The following is an 18,333-nucleotide window of genomic DNA, read 5'->3' on the forward strand; positions in this document are numbered from 1 at the left end:
CAAGATATACCCTTTCAGAGCATGCCCATCTACCTCCTTCAACTCTGCCCTAGAGCCTATGGTTTCTACAAACTTCTAATAATGCCAACTAATATTTAATATAGCATGTAAATATCACATATAATGTTATGTTATATTTTTGAAAATTGAATTACCATGTAACTATCAATGTTATTAAATAAATGAATAATCCTCAAAATAAATGAATATATAATAATTTGTAACAGATAAAGTGACTAAATGACATTTTTGTGGTTAATTAAATTTATTTCTTAAAGTTAATATTATCATTTCTGTCTTCTTTGATTTGAATTATCCTATGATTTGAATATTGTCTGTGCAATAATGCCTCCATTGCTTTAGGGATGTTCTCTGGTTGTTTTATTTTAAATGTACTGTGTTTTCAATGAGATTGTAATTTGCTCAAGGGCATAATTTGTTTAGTTCTATTCTTTGCCTCTTATATTTGATCTAGCATAGTGGTAAACAAAGGATTCATTCATTCATTCAAGTATTTGTGAGTGTGTCTGCCATGTACAAGACATTGCTAGTTCTTGGAAATGATGACACTATATACCTAGATCCACAAAAATTATTATGAGACTAACCAAGCAGAAGAATGTAACTTATCCCTTAATACAAGGAAAAGACTCAAAGTATTCTGCATAGGAGAAGACTCAAAATATTCTGTAGGTCTACATCGAGGGTAAAAACCATCATTAAAGAAATTTCAAATGAATTAAGTTGAATTATTGAACTTTCCCACTAACGTGTGCTCCTGTCTTTTGCTTCCATTTGGTATCTGTCTTTCCCAGGCTTGTGTCTTATCCCAGTTCACATTGTTTCTATGACTTTGCTTTGTGTAACTCTACATTTTGGGTGCATATACAAAAAGCTTCAGACATTCTAGAGGTCACACTGTGATCAATTTATCTACTACCTCTCATGCACAGGACTAGCTCTGCTGATATTTTATAACAACAAAAGAGTTAGTTTTCACTATTGAGAAGCAAGGTAAGAATGTCCTTCTAGAATTGTTAGTTATTACATCTTTTAATGTGATCAGAATGGAAAAGTTTAATGGAAAGTTTATTAAGTCATCACAGATCTTTGAGGTGCTTTCTGCTGAGAGTACATCCTGTAGGTGAACACAAGTAATAACATTTTTTACTTTGTATATAAAAATATTTTAAATCCCTATAAATTGTTAGTTAGAATCTTACAAGTTAGTGGATAATCATTGACTTAAGGAAAGTTTCTTCAATGATTGCTTTAATTTTACCCGCAGGCTGGAGGGCAGCTTAGATTGCACCTATAAGACATAACTTTATAGAACTGAACTCTCAAGTAGGGTAGCATCTCGCTGCAGTAGAGTAGTTACACAATTTCAATGGTGGGGGAAATGCCTATTTAAATGAGGGGAAAATGTGTGGTTGAGGCCTGGAACAGTGTAGGCCCCACAGAGTAAAAGAATGTGAATAGTCTACACAGTCATCCCTGTCCCATAGAAAAGACAATCTTAACCTCCAAGGATAAATAATTTGACCAAGATCATAAAAGTGTAAAGGTAGAAAACAAACCTGGACATTTCAAATCACTGCTTAATATATATAATACATCAAAATAATTTTAAAATCTGCATTTTAAAAAACCTGATATTATTCCTTGTTATCTTAAGTTCAGTTTAACTTTTAGGCTTCCCTTTCATAACAGTGGTTAAGACTGATTCATGTCTTAACATCAGGAAATTAAAAAAAAAAATACTTTTTCTACATCACAAGAGAATTTTCAGGCACTTTATAGATGCACTGAAAACACACAAAAAATTCAGTCATTTCATTTTAAGAATTATTTAATATTTCCTTCTACACACTAGGTAGTTTCTTTTCTAAATTTTGAATTTTCTGTGATGATTCATTCATTTTCCTTTTGAGTCTCCTCACATTAATATTTCACATCTCAAACTTTTTCAGTCCTTGGTTGCTTAACTTAAGTAACTCATCCATTGTGTTTATTCAGGTCATTATTTTTTAAAAATTGTATTAGTTATTTCTCACTTGTCATACCATAGTTCAATTTTTCCCTATTAAATTTCAAATTCTGAGGCTTTACAAACTATATTTGTTAAAAGTTAAAAACTTTATGTATCTGTTTATAATTATCCCCTAAACCTCACAGAATTATCATTGATTGATTTTAATAATTAAAATCTTTATTTTACATTGAAATTTTTTCCAAATCATACTTGTTAATGTATAGCAAATTCAGGAATCACCATAGAGGCAATTTTGCTTACCTAAATATGCATACTCAAATATCAACAGATTATAGTGGTATATTAATAGTAAGAAAATACATGAAAATAAAAGGTCTTTCCCTTGAAATTATATTTTTATGATAAATGAGGTATAAAAGAGCCAAAGAATCTAAATTACTTAGAACCAGTTTGATGATCAATAATCACGTTTTTGACACCAAATAAATGTAACATTTGTCTTTTTAAAAAACTGATATATAATCAATCTAACAGAAGATGTAAAAGACCTTCACAATGAGAATTGTAGAACACTAAAGAAAGAAATTAAAGAAAACCTTAGAAGATGGAAAGATCTCCCATGTTCTTGGATAGGCAGAATTAATATTGTCAAAATGGCCATACTACCAAAAGTGAAATACAAATTCAATGCAATTCCAGTTAAAATCCCAATGACCTACCTCACAGAAATAGAGCAAGCAATCATGAAAATCATGTGGAAAAACAAGAGACCCAGAATAGCTAAAACAATCCTTAGCAGGAAGAGTGAAATAGGGGGTATCATGATACCAGAACTTCAACTATACTACAGAGCAATAGTAACAAAAATGGCATGGTATTGGCCATTTTTGGTCTACCAAAATAGACAGGTAGATCAATGGTACAGAATAGAGGACACAGAGACAAACCCAAATGAATACAGTTTTTTCATACTAGACAAAGATGCCAAAAACATACAATGGAGAAAAGATAGCCTGTTCAACAAATGGTGCTGGGAAACTGGAAATTCATATGCAGCAAAGTGAAACTAAACCCCTGTCTCTCACCCTGCACAAAACTCAACTCAAGGACCTTGGAATCAGACCAAAGACCCTGCATCTTATAGAAGAAAAAATAGGTCCAAATTTTCATCATGTCAGCTTAGGATCAGACTTCCTTAATAGGACACCCAAAGCACAAGAAATAAAAGCAGGAATCAATAAATGGAATGGACTCAAACTAAAAAGCTTTTTCTCAGCAAAGTAAACTATCAGCAATGTGAAGAAAGAGCCTACAGAGTGGGAGAAAATATTTGCCACACATACTTCAGATACAGCACTAACCTCCAGCATCTATAAAGAACTTGAAAACTTAACACCAAGAATACAAATAACCCAATCAACAAATGGGCTAAGGAAATGAGCAGATACTTCAAGGAAGATCTACAAGCAGTCAACAGATATATGAAAAAATGTTCAACATCTCTAGAATAAGAGAAATGCAAATCAAGATTCCATCTCACCCAAATTAGAATGGCAATTATCAAGAATACAGGCAACAATAGTTGCTGGCGAGGATGTGGTGAAAAAGGTACACTCATACATTGCTGGTGGGGTTGCAAATTAGTGTAGCCACTCTAGAAAGCAGTATTCAGATTCCTTTGAAAACTTGGAATGGACCCACCATTTGACCCAGTTATCCCACTCCTTGGCCTATACCCAAAGGACTTAGAATCAACATACTACAGTGATGCAGCCACATTAAGGTTCATAGCTGCTCAATTCACAATAGCTAGACTATGGAACCAACCTAGATGCCCTTCAGTAAAGAATGGATAAAGAAACTGTGGTATATATACACAATGGAATATTACTCAGGCATAAAGAAGAATAAAATTATGGCATTTGCAGGCAAATGGATGAAGTTGGAGAATATCATGCTAAGTGAGATAAGCCGAGTACAAAAAAACAAATGATGTCTCTGATAAATGGATGATGATACATAATGGTGGGTGAGAGGGAGGCAAGAATGGAGGAAGGATGGATTGTATAGAGGAAAAAGAGGGGTGGGAGGGGTGGGGGGGAAGGAAAAATAACAGAATAAGACAAACATCATTACCCTATGTACATGTATGATTACATAAATGGTATGACTCTACTTCACGTACAACCAGAGAAACAAGTTGTACCCTATTTGTTTACAGTGAATCAAAATAAATTATAAAAAAAGTGCTACAGAAAACTATAATATTTTGTCAGCAAAAGCTTATAAGGGACTAAAACAAATTCTAGGCCTGAAAAAGTAAAAAATGTACATTGAACTAAAAATAACCTTAACATGTTCTAACATCACAGAAGAGCAGTAACAATGTACTTAAGAATACCTAAAATTTAACTGGAATGAGCCCATGGATATCATCTTGTGCATATACCCTCATGGATTCACGAGTAAGCAGAACAAGAAAGATTAAGCAAGTGAACAAGGTCATTGTCTCAGAAGTTAGCCAAACTGGAATAGAAAGTTCTCTTTGATATCAGTTGAGACTTTTTCCCATACATACCCAAACAGAAACATTTATTTCCTCATTATTTGCATGTTTTCTAATAATTAGTAAGATAGGGAGGACAAGTGAAATGTATTTCTAAGCAATTACCGGAAGGACACCACTGAAATGCAAAACTACTTATTGTTAGGAAGATTTTAAATTTTAAATGATCTATTCTATACTAATAAGTTGTCTATAAATGAATCACCATTAATTTCAATAAGGTACCATGAATAACACCTTATGAAAATCTGTTAATTGGTTGAGCATAGTAAGGTTTATTTGCTAATCAAAATTATAAAATAAAATATTGAAGTATTGCATTTAGAAAAAAGTGACCACCAAGAAATATGAATGTGTGATAAACTTCCATATCTACACCATCTGTCTACCTTCTTTACCATATGTCACTTTATTAATTGCTAATATCAACCTTATTATGTGTCAGTTCATCTGTAACATTATTCCATGAAACTAAGAAGAAATCAACAGCAACTACTGAAAAACACCTGCTATGTACGTTTCTGGTTGATAAATTCCAGCAGGTTCTGGTTTGCTCTTGGGCAAAATTTTGTAATTGCTTTTGTATCACAGAAAGCATTGTACCAGGGCAAATTTCTTTCCTTGCAATGATCACCTTAATATCTTCTTAAACTGTATGCTATAATTATTTAAATCTTACAACAACAACAATTTGACATGTATTATCAACTATTATATGTTCAAATATCTGAATGTAATGGTCACTGAGTTAAACATTGTAAATAAGAATTAAATAACAAAGGGAACTTGCAAAATATGAAGGGATTTTGAAAAGTTTAACACACTAAAATCTGTTTAAAATACTGGTTAATAAAGATCTTAGGTTTGGATAGCAATTATCTATCACATAACCTGTGCAATGATATTTTTTTACTTTGTGTATGAAAAAATTAATTGAAATTCATTTAGTTTTTTTATTGAATCAAAGACAATGGATAGATAAAATTCATTGATAATTGCACTCTTCCTAGCAATGGCTGACACAGATCTATTCAAAATTGGAGCACTTTAGAAGAGTTGATTTTTTTGTTCCTTCAGGAGTGCTTTTTGGTTGAAGAAGTAATTTTATTGCCCATGAAATGACTAGGGAACATTGCCAAAAGGAAATGCTAAGTTGTGTGGTAAAGACAGTAAATGTAAAGTAATTTAAAGAAGGAGGTTATAAATGATAATAGAAACAGGAAAGAATTTTTGGAGGAAGTGAAAATTGAGCAAGACCTTGAGAGGTAAGCAGAATATGGTTATTAGAGCAGTTGCTCAAGGACAGATCAGATCAGACAAATGAAAATTGAAGGGGTGATTCTGTTCAGTATCAAGATGAATTTCTGCTTATAGTTAAAGAAACAAATTTAGCTGGAGAGAAATCATGGATGATTTTGGAAATCAAAAGAATGAGCAATCATTAGCAGCAACCACAGGAGCACCACGACCATCACACCATCTCTGGTTTTAAGTGTCTGTTGTGTTCCATGCTGTATACCAGTGCTTTAAATGGATTGCCTCATTTCATCCTTTAGAAATTTTTAACCCCCCATGATGTAGGGGTACTTATATAATACCCTTTTTATACATAAAATACAATCATTGTAATAAGGGTACATTATTCAAAATTGTGAAATTGAACTGGCCTAGTGTGATGCTTGACTTTGTATTTTTGACTGTTTCCTTTTACTGGCTTACAGAACAAAACTGGAAACAAATGGAGTCATTGAACATTTTAGGAACTTAATGCAAGATTTTGATAGGATTCATTTGTCAGTCATATGTAGGAAAAATTGTAGTCCAAATGAAAGATTTAACATAGTTGAAGTATTGGAATTGTTGAATGGGAATGGGACACTAGGATGCTTCCAGGTACATTTCACAGGAGGAGATATGAAACTTTTCTAATCTTCTCTCATTCTACACACTTCCACATAAGCAATCAAATTGTAATGCCATTCTCCCGCAACCAATTTCCTATATATGTTATTCACATTGTGATTTTGCTCACAATATAATCTCTGTATTTGTTATACTTCTGCATTCAACTTCCTTGATGATATACAAAGTAATGCCAAAGTTCTGCCTGTTATTCCCTCCATTTTAATGACCCATGATTTCGAAATATATAAATAATCTTCCTCATTTGAATTTTTCGAAGAATTGAACCTATCTTGTATACGAAAGGCTTTTCACGATATATTACATCATTTGGAGCTTATGTTTTGTAAAGCAATAAAAAAAAAATTTTAAAAACATTCCATACAGAATATCACACATAGTATTTAATCTTTCATACTTATGTTGACAAATGAATGCTGAATGAATAAATTTATCAATATATCAATAAAAGAATAAAGACTTTAATGAGTGAATAAAGGAATTAAAAAGTGACTCCATGACTTTTACCCCAGTTTCCAGTATTCCTTGTCTTTTTTTCTAGTCTCCTCTAATTACCCATTCCACTATTCCCATGAGTGGTTCAGTCCCTGGTGTCTAGAGAAAAACTTTGTTATTTGGGACCATATACATAAATATGATTGAAACTTTGCAAAAATTATTTGTTTAATCTGACATTATTAACTCTCTCATATATTTCAAAGTTAAGAATTATCAATTTTCCTGTCACACACTGCTTTATTAAACATCAAGAAGGTTTAAAATGAGCATTCTGTATAATAATTAAGGTGTAAATTTGCTTATTTGTGTAAGCTCCAATTTTTGGATATCTCCTGCATTTCTAACAAAGGAACAATTTTCTACATAGCTATAAACTGGCAAACACTTTATATACATATCCCATTTAGGGGATAAAAATTAGTTTTTGATTTGTGTAAAACCAATTAATCTTAACTTCTGAGTTTTTTCTTTACTTTTGATTTTTAATTTGCTATCTGTGCGAACTTTTGATCTCTTTAAAAATCACCATTTTTTGATTTCTCATCCATGCAAAACATAGAGAGCAGCTATATTAATAATCTCTCAAAATGTGCAATACACTGATACTGATATTTATACTGTTCCCTGGAAAAAATCCATATTTATTCTGTCCAAGCATCCATGAGACATGAGAACTATTTTTTGTTCAGACTCACAGTGCATAGTCATTTTAAAACTTCAATGACTTATTAAGCATGTTCCCTTCATTACTGTTTCCTGCACCACAGTGATATCTACTAGCAAAATGTATTTTATAAACCATACATATATGTACCTTGCAAACAATGAGCAAATAAAGCAATAGATGTGATTAATATCTGAAGAAATGATGTAAATTTAGATGAAATCATATCAAAATATTCATTACTCATAAAAATGTGAACCTTGAACATTTCACTTTTATATCTCCCATCTAATCACTATTGAATGAACACATAGAGAGATGTATACTAAACCACCATCTATCTTGGATCAGAAAAACAATTGTACATTAACATTCCATAAGTAATTCTTGGACTTGCAATCAGTACAGAAGTCAGTACAGAGCTACCCTTTATGCCATATAGTTTTATGAAAAATAATAATGTAATGTAGCACATTATTCTGCCTTTGAACAATCTGTAATCACAAATATGATTCCTTCTTTTTTATCAAAATTAGAATCTTGAATGAAAAAATGGTTTATACTATTAATAGATAGTATTATAGATCTTAATTTCATGATCTGGCTACAGTTGCTTGTATGAGATTTGGTTCCTGCGTTAACATTAATCTCCTTTACTTGAATATATCATCTATTTTCACATTCTTTTCTCTACCAAAATATACATGTCTAATTTATGTAACACCAAATAGGATACTTAGAATGTATCATTTCGAAACCATGATGTTCACTATATCTCACTTGATAGATATAATTTCATTTTCATTAGAGAACAGTGTAAGAAATCAGCCTTATGCAGTTTATTGTTCTATTAATTTCCATGACATTAATGAAAATAAACCTTACAAAACATTTTACTCAATGCTCATTACATAAATATGTACATACTGTTTTATGCTTTTAAAACAAAAAGTTAGCTTTTCTTTTTCCATTTTATATTTGTATTTGATAAACAATTTTTTAATATAAACTGGTCATGTTTCCTTCTGTTTGCATCTATAATATTTATTTATTTAATTATTATTTATTATTTATTCATTTTTATTTGGATTCATTGCACACATATGGGGTACAACTATCATTTCTCTGTACCGAAGGAAGTCACACCATTTGCATAATCATACACGTACATAGGGTAATGTTTGTCTCATTCTACGATTTTTCCTTCCCCCCACCTTCCCGTTCCTCATTTTTCTCTATACAATCTTTCCTTCCTACGTTCTTGCCTCCCTCCCACCCCCCATTACATATCATCATTCACTTATCAGAGATCATTTGGTCTTGGTTTTTTGATATTGGCTTATTTCACTTAGCATGATATTCTTCAACTCCATCCATTCACCTACAAATGCCATAATTTTATTCTTCTTCATGGCTGAATAATATTCCATTGTGTGTACATACCACAGTTTCTTTATCTACTCATCTATTGAAGGGCATCTAGGTTGGTGAATTGAGCTGCTCTAAACATTGATGTAGCTGCATCACTGTAGTATGTTGATTTTAAGTTCTTTGGGTATAGGCCAAGGAGTGGGATAGCTGGGTCAAATGGTGGGTCCATTCCAAGTTTTCAAAGGAATTTGAATACTGCTTTCTAGAGTGGCTGCACTAATTTGCAACCCCACCAGCAATGTATGAGTGTACCTTTTTCACCACATCCTTGCCAACACCTATTGTTGCTTCTATTCTTGATAATAGACATTCTAATTGGGGTGAGATGAAATCTTAGGGTAGTTTCAATTTGCATTTCTCTTATTACTAGAGATGTTGAAATTTTTTTCCATATATCTGTTGATTGCTTTTAGATCCTCTTCTGGGAAGTGTCGGCTCATTTCCTTAGCCCATTTGTTGATTGGGTTCTTTTATTTTTGGTTTTGAGTTTTTTGAGTTCTTTATAGATTCTGGAGATTAGTGCTCTATCTGAAGTATGTGTGGTAAATATTTTCTCCCACTCTGTAAGCTCTCTCTTCATATTGTTGATTCTTTCCTTTGCTGAGAAAAAAGCTTTTTTAGTTTGAATCTATCCCAATTATTGATTCCTGCTTTTATTTCTTGTACTTTGGGAGTCACTTTAAGGAAATCTGATCCTAAGTTGACATGATGAAAATTTGGACGTACTTTTTCTTCTATAAGGTGCAGGGTGTCTGGTTTGATTCCAAGGCCCTTGATCCATTTTGAGTTGAGTTTTGTGCAGGGTGAGAGATAGGGGTTTAATTTCATTTTTCTGCATATGGATTTCCAGTTTCCCAGCACCATTTGTTGAACAGGTTATCTTTTCTCCATTGTATGTTTTTGGCATCTTTGTCTAGTATGAAATAACTGTAGAAACTCTTCTTAAAAGTTGTTTACACATTGTGTATAAATTTTAAGATCATGTAACTAGTTTATCTTGTCTTTTCATCATCCCAACTTTACCATCACAATTTATTTTTAATGTTGCTATACATGTCATTTTGTAAGTCTTTAGAAATGAGAATGGTAATGAAAAACATCTGCATATGACAATAAACTTTCACTTGAACCTGAGAATTCTCTTTTTTCTCACTGCTTGGCTTCTTTTCATTTTATTAAAGTCTTTTTTTTTTTTTAAACTTTGCCATTTTCTAGCCATTTGAGTTTGCAAGTTTGGATTTCTCTGTGCCTTATTTTCCTCATTTCCAAAATGTAGATGATACTGCCTCCTTCAATTTCTTTTGAGGATTAAATGAGATAAAATATATGTTGTGGTTACCATAATGCCTGGCAAATAGTAAGTGTTTAAAAATGGTGCCAATGATGAAAATATTGTGGTAACTGTGAATACTCTCTCCACACAGCTCCACCTTTCAGTTCCTTCATATTTATTAACAGCACAAGATTCTTCTATTCATTTATGTCTTGACATCATTATTACTATTTGTCATTTTCTCCCTCTACATCCAGTCAGTCCTGAAACACTCTTTTTCCCTTTTTAGTAATCACATCTGCCCCTTCGCTATTTTCCTGACATCATCCTCATCCTATCTGTGAAGAATTTATAGGGTGTGGTGACTGAATGAATTGTTCCCTGATGGAGAAGAGCTAAAGGAATCTTGAGTACTAAGGCACTAAAAAATACAGAAATGCCACTATTAAAAATAACCACAATCACCACAAGAAACAAGAAGCTGAGAATGCTGAGGGGATCATTTCCAATGCAGCTTCCTAAAGTTTAGAAAGAAGGGACTTCCATTAATTTATATGGAAATATTTTGTTTGAAGAACTGTGTTGGGGGTGGGAGCTAGGACAAAGGAGTGAGGTGGGGAGAGTAGGTTTTCAAGGTCAGCAGTTAGATTTTAAAACAGAGGAAAATGAGCAAGTGGACCAGATGGCAAAGAGGCAGACAGAAGGTGGGAAAAGAGTGTAATAATAAAGAAGCTGAGAAAAGGTATGACACTGTTTAATTATATTTATAACTTGTCTCAATGAAATCATAGCTATTTCTATGTCACCAGTCAGTGACTGGTCTTTAAATCTGATAAGTAGCTTTTAATTCTTCTGGCAGGGACTACAAGTCCTTGCTACTGGGAATCAGTCTGACCTCAATGTATAATTCTGTAAGCCTTGAGGCTTATGTCTAATGATATTGGCATATTAGTTCTTTTTTTTTTTAATGTCTGAAGATGATGTTATTAATACTATAACTAAACATGGTGACCTATAATCAGGTATTGTTTTTCACTGTGAACTCCTTATTGAAACTCAAAGTCATATGAAATGAATATATCTTAATATATTTGAATTCCTATTTAAAAAATTGAACAAAATTGAAAGGTACCCTAAGCTGGTTATTTTAGCCCTTTTCTTCTTCTTCCTTTTTTCAACCAAGTAATTAAGATTTTACTTCCTTTTCATAATATTTTTCTTTACATTTAAAAATTATCTGAGCCAAGTTTGTCCTGAGTCAGTTTCTTGTATTAAATATACATACATGGTCTGTAATTACTGGCGATATATAAAATCAGAGTATTCATTTCTTTGTCTTAGTTTAATTCAACTAACAATAGAACCTGAGCTCTGGAACTGGAAATATAGCTCAGTGGTAGACAGCTTGCCTACCATATTCAAGACCCTGGGTTCTATTCCCCAACTCCAAAAAAAAGAAAAAAAAAAAAGAAAGAAAAATAATTTGAGCTGCATTGTACTCCCACCGCTACTAAAATCACCACCACTGAGCAAATCAGCAATTAAAATGATACATTCTACAAGTGGAAATGGAGTTACAGTTTTAAAAAAGTTCATATCAATGCTTATATAGGGAGGCTAATCATGAGTTTTTTTTTAAAAAGTCAAAAAATTTCTGGTGTCTTCTATTACACTATACCCCAGTCTATTGTATGGTTATTAGAATGAAAATTCCTTGTGAACCTAGCACAGTGAAAACCATATAGATTTAAAAAAAAAAAAAAACTGTTGAATACATGAACTAAATGAGACCTTAAAGATTATGACTAAAAGATTTAACTGCCATTTATATGCATGAAACAATTTAAAATTATTATAATATATTCCAAGAGTATTTTTTATTTTAAAGCTCTTCTTTACCTTTACAAACAGGCCTGTGGTCACTCCAAGCAGCAAAAACTTCAGCTATCCGTTGACAGGTGATGCTCTTTGCCCCCTGAAGGACATAATCTTCATCACAAGAGAACTGAACCGTTGATCCAAGGCTAAAATTGAACAAAGAATACAAAAATATGATTACAAAGATATAACAACTGGCAACATCCAATAGGTAAAATATGTGCCATGGGGGCAAAGAGTATCTAACTGTGATTTAGACTCAGGAAGGGTCTAAATGTGGAAATAAGGCATAAAATGTATAATAAAAGTCACAAATAGATGAATCTAAAGTAGTCAATAAATGCACATATTGGAAGGAATTGTAGGAATTTAAAGCTATTATCAAATTTAATTGTCTTGTTATTGGTTGTGAAAACTATGGGTAAATAATTGACTAAATTTATCATCCTAACTAGGTGGTAAATGAGAACAAAAATTGAACACTGATTCGAATACCAATTATCAGGTTCATACCATATCACAGTGCTTTTCTAGAACATAGTTACATGTATAGATATTTAGACATGACTTTAAATGTCCACTTGTGTTTGCACATATGTGTGTATTTATGGATGTAAGTGTGTGCTATTTCTCCTGTAGATCTCATGCTAGCTACATTTGTTGATTTAAAATTGTCCCACCATTTATTATTTAACCTATAGCAATTTGGATTTTATTTCTCCTTCTACTGAACATCAAACTGCTGAAATTCCATTTAAAACAAATCTAATTGCTAAGGGTGAAGAATATGTATTTTACAATGAAAAACTGACCATATATTTTCTTTCCTAATATCCTTAAATAATAACCAATTGGTGAAAAATAAGATCTTGGTTCTTTAATATAGGAATAAAAACCCTTCAACAGTAAGTCCCCAACTTCTCCACCTTCTCTCTCACTCAGGGCCACATATGATCAGCATCTCTCCTGACTATCTCTGTGAATTCCATGATCTTTTCTATCTGCCTTTGCCTTGTTCTCTCTGCTACCTCTTCCTGGAAAACTTTATTTCTATCTTCTTGCTCAGCCCATGCCTGAAGAGTTTCTGTTCAGCTTCCAGAGCTTCTTGTGTAAGGGGAATATATGATCACATTTTTCTTATAAGAAGATATCTCTGGAAGGATTACTTATAACGAAAAGTAATTACAGTAAGAATACAAGTCAAATAGTCTAGGCTAAGGGTTGTAAACTGTTTCCTGCAAGTCAAATCAGTTCCATTGATTTTTTAGCCGCAAAGCTAAAAATAGTTGAAATTATACTATAAAAATAATATTTTTAAATGTAAAAATTGTATTAAATTCAAATTTCAATGTTCATATGTAGAATTTATTGGAACCATGACTACATTCTTTCATTTACACGTCATATTTGTAATGACAGAATTGAGTAGTTGTAGTGGTGACTCTAGAACTCACAAACTATATGATATATAATATGTGGCTCTTTTTAGAATAAGTTTGCATGTCTCTGGTAAAGATTAAAGAACACAAGAGACCTAAATTTAAAAAGTGGCATGGCAAAAGACACAGGGTTTAACACAGGGAAAAATATCTATAGGTCCTAAAATCCAGTCTCCTCAGGAGCTATTATTTTTCCCTCTGTCTTTTTAAAATGCTACTTTATTTCAAATGTAAGACATTCAGAAAAGTGCACAAAAATACACAACTCAAGGAATTATCATGAAAGAAACATCTCTATAACCAAGATCTTTTTGAACCTCTTAGTGACTTCAAACTTTATTTTTATTACTTTACAGTTCAAACAATCTTACAAGTTTATAAAATGGTCAGTTCTCTTCCATTTCTTGCTTCCCCTATCTCAGTACGCAGAAAATTTGTTATGTAGTTACTAAAGTGTAAAATCTTGAAATTGTATAAAAGTGTGCTTATCATGTATGTATTTCATGATGTTTTGAAATATTGATATATTATGAAATGGTTGAATATAGCTAACTAATATATGCATTACCTCACATATTTATCTTACCTCATCTTTTTCTCTTATATTTACACCTATTCTATCAAGCAATTCCTGTTGGCAACATTTTCAGTGTCCAGAATCAAATGCTTCTCACCTCTAGAATCATAAGCCTGAACTGAACCACCATTGTGTTCATCTGTATTACTGAAATAGTCCATTTTACTATTTTTTTGTTTGTTTGTTTCTGTTTTTGACTTCCTATAATCTGTAGCAAAATCATATCCAGAGCAATGTTTAAAAATTAGTTTGTTAGGTCACTCTCTACTTCATATCTTTCAGTGTTTCCTTATTTCACTCAGAATAAAAGGAGTGCCTTTACAATTGTCCCTGTGATTTGTCCCTTGATAATTTTCAGAACTCATTTCCTAAGCTGTCTCCTTTCATCTTTATTCTTTAACCAACCTGTTCCTTGCTATGGCTTAAACATATTAAGCATGCACCTGCCTTAGGGTCTTCCTATTTGCTGTTTTTATCAGTACAGAAAGCCCTTTATTTAGGATTCTGTATATCTCATATTCTTATCTGTTCTGCTTTCTTCTTACCTGTAATCTAATTCATAAGGTCATCCTTGACCCACTCTGTAAAACACAATTGTGTTCCATAATCTTCTTCCATATTATTTTCCTATATAATATATGAGGCATTGTATAGTAGTCTACTTATTATCTCTCCCATACCAGTGGACAAATTCCAGGCACTTTCAAATATTCCATAGAATATAGTTTATATACATGAATAAATGTCATTCCTTGCAGATACATTGTTTACTAACATCTGTTTAATATAGTCTAATGCATTCAGTTATATATTTATTCTATAGCTTAACAAAATAGTCCTAGGTCAGGCTAAGAAGTTATCAAGCCTATTTAAATTTCTTGTAATTCCTAAGCATCCACCTTCTGTTATCTATCTTATTTTCTGTGTTCAAGAAACAGCAACTAATTTAATGTGATTAGAGCATAGCAAATGAAGGAGAAATGTGTATGAAACTTAGTCAAGGAAGCAAGTAGGGGTTCAGACAGATGGGTTACAACTTTGTAGGCTATGATAAAAACTTTAACCCTTATTCTAAGAGAGTCGTACCATTATTAAAGGACTGTAAGCTAAGTAAATGATATTATGCTACTTTATGTTTTAAAGTGATACCATTGGCTGTCAAGTAAAGAATATAATTTAAGGGGGCAAAGTTAAAATCAGGGAGTTTGGCTAGCAAGCTATTACAAAAATTTGAGCTCTCACGAAGATGATATGATGGCAACTATAGTAGGAAGGTAGTGATTATCAATAAATGATGATAAAATATTGGGAGTAAGGGAAGAAGATCTAGAACAGGATCTGGACAGGGGTCAGGTCTGATGTGGTAATTTTAACCAGGCTCCTCAGGCTAAAAGGAGTGTCATCATGTTTAAGAATTTGAACTTTTGTCTTGGGATTGTAGGAAATTGTCTGGTGACAGGCAATTGGCAATAACAAATATCAAACTGACTTAGATATGAGTGGTTCCCCAAAAGCTCACAAGTGAGACAATACAAGAAAGTTTAGAAGTAAAATGATTAGGTTATAAGAGTTTTAACCTAATCTGTGCTTTAATCCCCTGATAGGGATTAACTGGGTTGTGACTGTAGATAGGTAGAGTATAGTTAAGAGTAAGTGTGTTATTGAGGGCGTGCCTTTGGGGTACATATTTTGTCCTTAGTAAGAAAATTCTGTCTGCTCCCTGGTTCTGTCCTGAGCTGCTTTGCTCCACCACACTCCTCTGTGGTAATGTTCTGCCTCACCTCAGGCCCAGAGCAACAGAGTGAGTCATCTATAGACGGAGACCTCTGAAACCATGTGTGCCTAATAAAATTTTCCTCCTCTAAAACTGTTCTTTTGAGCTCTTTTGATCACAGCAGTGAAAAAGCTGACTAAAATAGCTACCACATTAAAGACTAGTATCAAGAACTAGATACGATATCTAAAGATTCTATATTTTGTCCTCTCCTGCTAAAAATGAGCAATTTCCACTTGTTTTTGTCTCCACTTACCACATTAGGAGAAGTAGTTTAGAGTGGAATGAAGTAGCATACTAGTTCACAATTTAGATTACAAACTCAGAGAGATTTTTCAAATCCCAAATTCTGTCCTGTACCAACTTTTGAGAAAATAACTATCTTGTGAACCTCAATGTTCTCATCTGTTGTAATAATGTAATGAAGTATCATTTATAAAGTATACATGCCTAACATATATCAGACACTTAATTATTTCCCTCAGTCAGGTTAAAAGGAAGTCCTGAAAGTCTAAGAATTCTTTGCTTTAATAGTCATTTTGAGTATTTATAATTTGCTCTATTTGTCTTTACTTTTAAATTTCATTTTCACAATTTATTTCTAATCTCTGATGTGGGAAACTTATTTTTTCTCATTTATAGCATTTGCCGTCTCCTTTTTTTTTGTTGTTTCTGCCTTGCATATCTGCTTGATACACAACTTATATTCCAAACACCATTACCAGGTCTACTGTCCCAGGATTTCCCATTTTCCCTTTTGTACCTAATCATTAAGATTTTTTTCTAATTTTAGGTTTTATGCTTTTCCTAATTTCTCCACTTAGAATCAAGTGGTTTCTTTATTGTATCCATAGCAAGAAAACAGCCTGGTAGAATATTTGCTACAGTGATATGGGAGTTTAGCTTAAACTGGAAACACTGAGAGAGGAACAGTGCACAGAAAAAGAAAGTAGGAGGACAGGAGTCTTCTCGAGTTGAAGGGAGGGCAATTTTCTACTTTAATATTTTACATTAAGTTAACTTATTCAATGACATTTAAAAGCATCATATATGACATTTTGGGCACATGATCCATGACTGTTTTCTGATTTAAAACTTTTTCTAGGTCTGTTTTAAGCTTTAAAATAATCGATGATGGAAGCAAGACATTTCTAATGAGGTGTTAACAGTTGCTTTAAGCAAAATTGAAACTGTTAATTCATTAAAGATTTCTAATTATTTCCATTGTGAATATCATTAATTTCTTCACCACTATGGGACAAAGCTTTTATTTTGGACTCTGAAATCATCTCCATCCAGGATTACTGCTACACTTGAACATATTTTAGGCAAAGCTCATAAAAATGCAAAACAACACACAAAGGGCAGAAATCAACAGAGTGAACTATTTTCTCAGTAAAACTGAAGCACAAAAATCATAGTATGGATATTTTGAACAAATTCACTGTATTTTCAATTTATGAACTGCTTTAGGATTTGAGTCAAACTTACGGATAACCTACTGCCAGTGGGTGGCCAACAGACATGAGTGGTGGAAACATGAGTTTGAGGGATGGTTTTATGAATTGGGCCTAATGTGCTGAACCCCACATGCTCTCTTTTGAAGGGCAATTTGTGTGCGGCTACTCTGGTGTTGACTGGCTTAAGTCAGTAGGATATGCTACATTCCTCAGGAAAAACCTGTTTTCTTCAAGGGAAATTCAGGGCCATAAAGCTCTTCCCTGCTGATAAGAAGAACAAAAGTTCTCCTAAAGGGGGGAATTTTGTGACCTTTACATGGATGAGATTCTAGGACTCAGGGATTTAGGTCAATTAGAAGCAAAGTCCTCCAACTATAAAATCTATAAGGGACAAATTCCAATAAGAACTGGTCAGGAAGTCAAAGTAATTCAAAGTTGCTGTGAATCTTTAGCATGTCATAATATTAAAATCTTCCCTCCATGGGGTAAGACAGTGGGCACTTGAAAGTCTGATGTAATCCTACCTTCATTCGAAAGTCAATAGGCAAATCTGGGCAGGACTCTGAAAACCTCCCTGAAACCCCCAATAAAACAGAAGTGCAGGAGAGGTGGTTCATTCCTCTTCACTCTGAAGGGATCCACTCTTTCCTTTTCGCCTTTGGAAATGGTCCCTTCTTTCCTGTTTCTATCTCTTCTAATAAAATCATGCCTGCTACTTTGAGCAAGTTGCTTGAAATCCTTCCACTGTAATCACAAAAAACTGGTGATCAAGAACCTTTGGGGTTCTTGTAGATGACTTTGCTTGCCAACACAACTGTGTAAGTTTCATTAAATTTGTGTGTATAAATATTTTC

General features: G+C 32.9%; 1 protein-coding gene across 2 annotated transcripts in view; it reads right to left on the minus strand.

The window, feature by feature from the left end:
* Positions 1-18,333, minus strand: part of CSMD3 (CUB and Sushi multiple domains 3) — a 1,211,679-nt gene that overhangs the window by 715,934 nt on the left and 477,412 nt on the right. For both annotated transcript variants that reach the window (XM_079134049.1, XM_079134050.1), the window contains one exon: positions 12,251-12,375. In XM_079134049.1, the coding sequence (XP_078990175.1) occupies positions 12,251-12,375 (125 nt within the window). The remainder of the gene's footprint in view (positions 1-12,250; positions 12,376-18,333) is intronic.

Source organism: Sciurus vulgaris, assembly GCF_902686455.1.
Source record: "Sciurus vulgaris genome assembly, chromosome: 1".
NCBI lineage: Eukaryota > Metazoa > Chordata > Mammalia > Rodentia > Sciuridae > Sciurus > Sciurus vulgaris.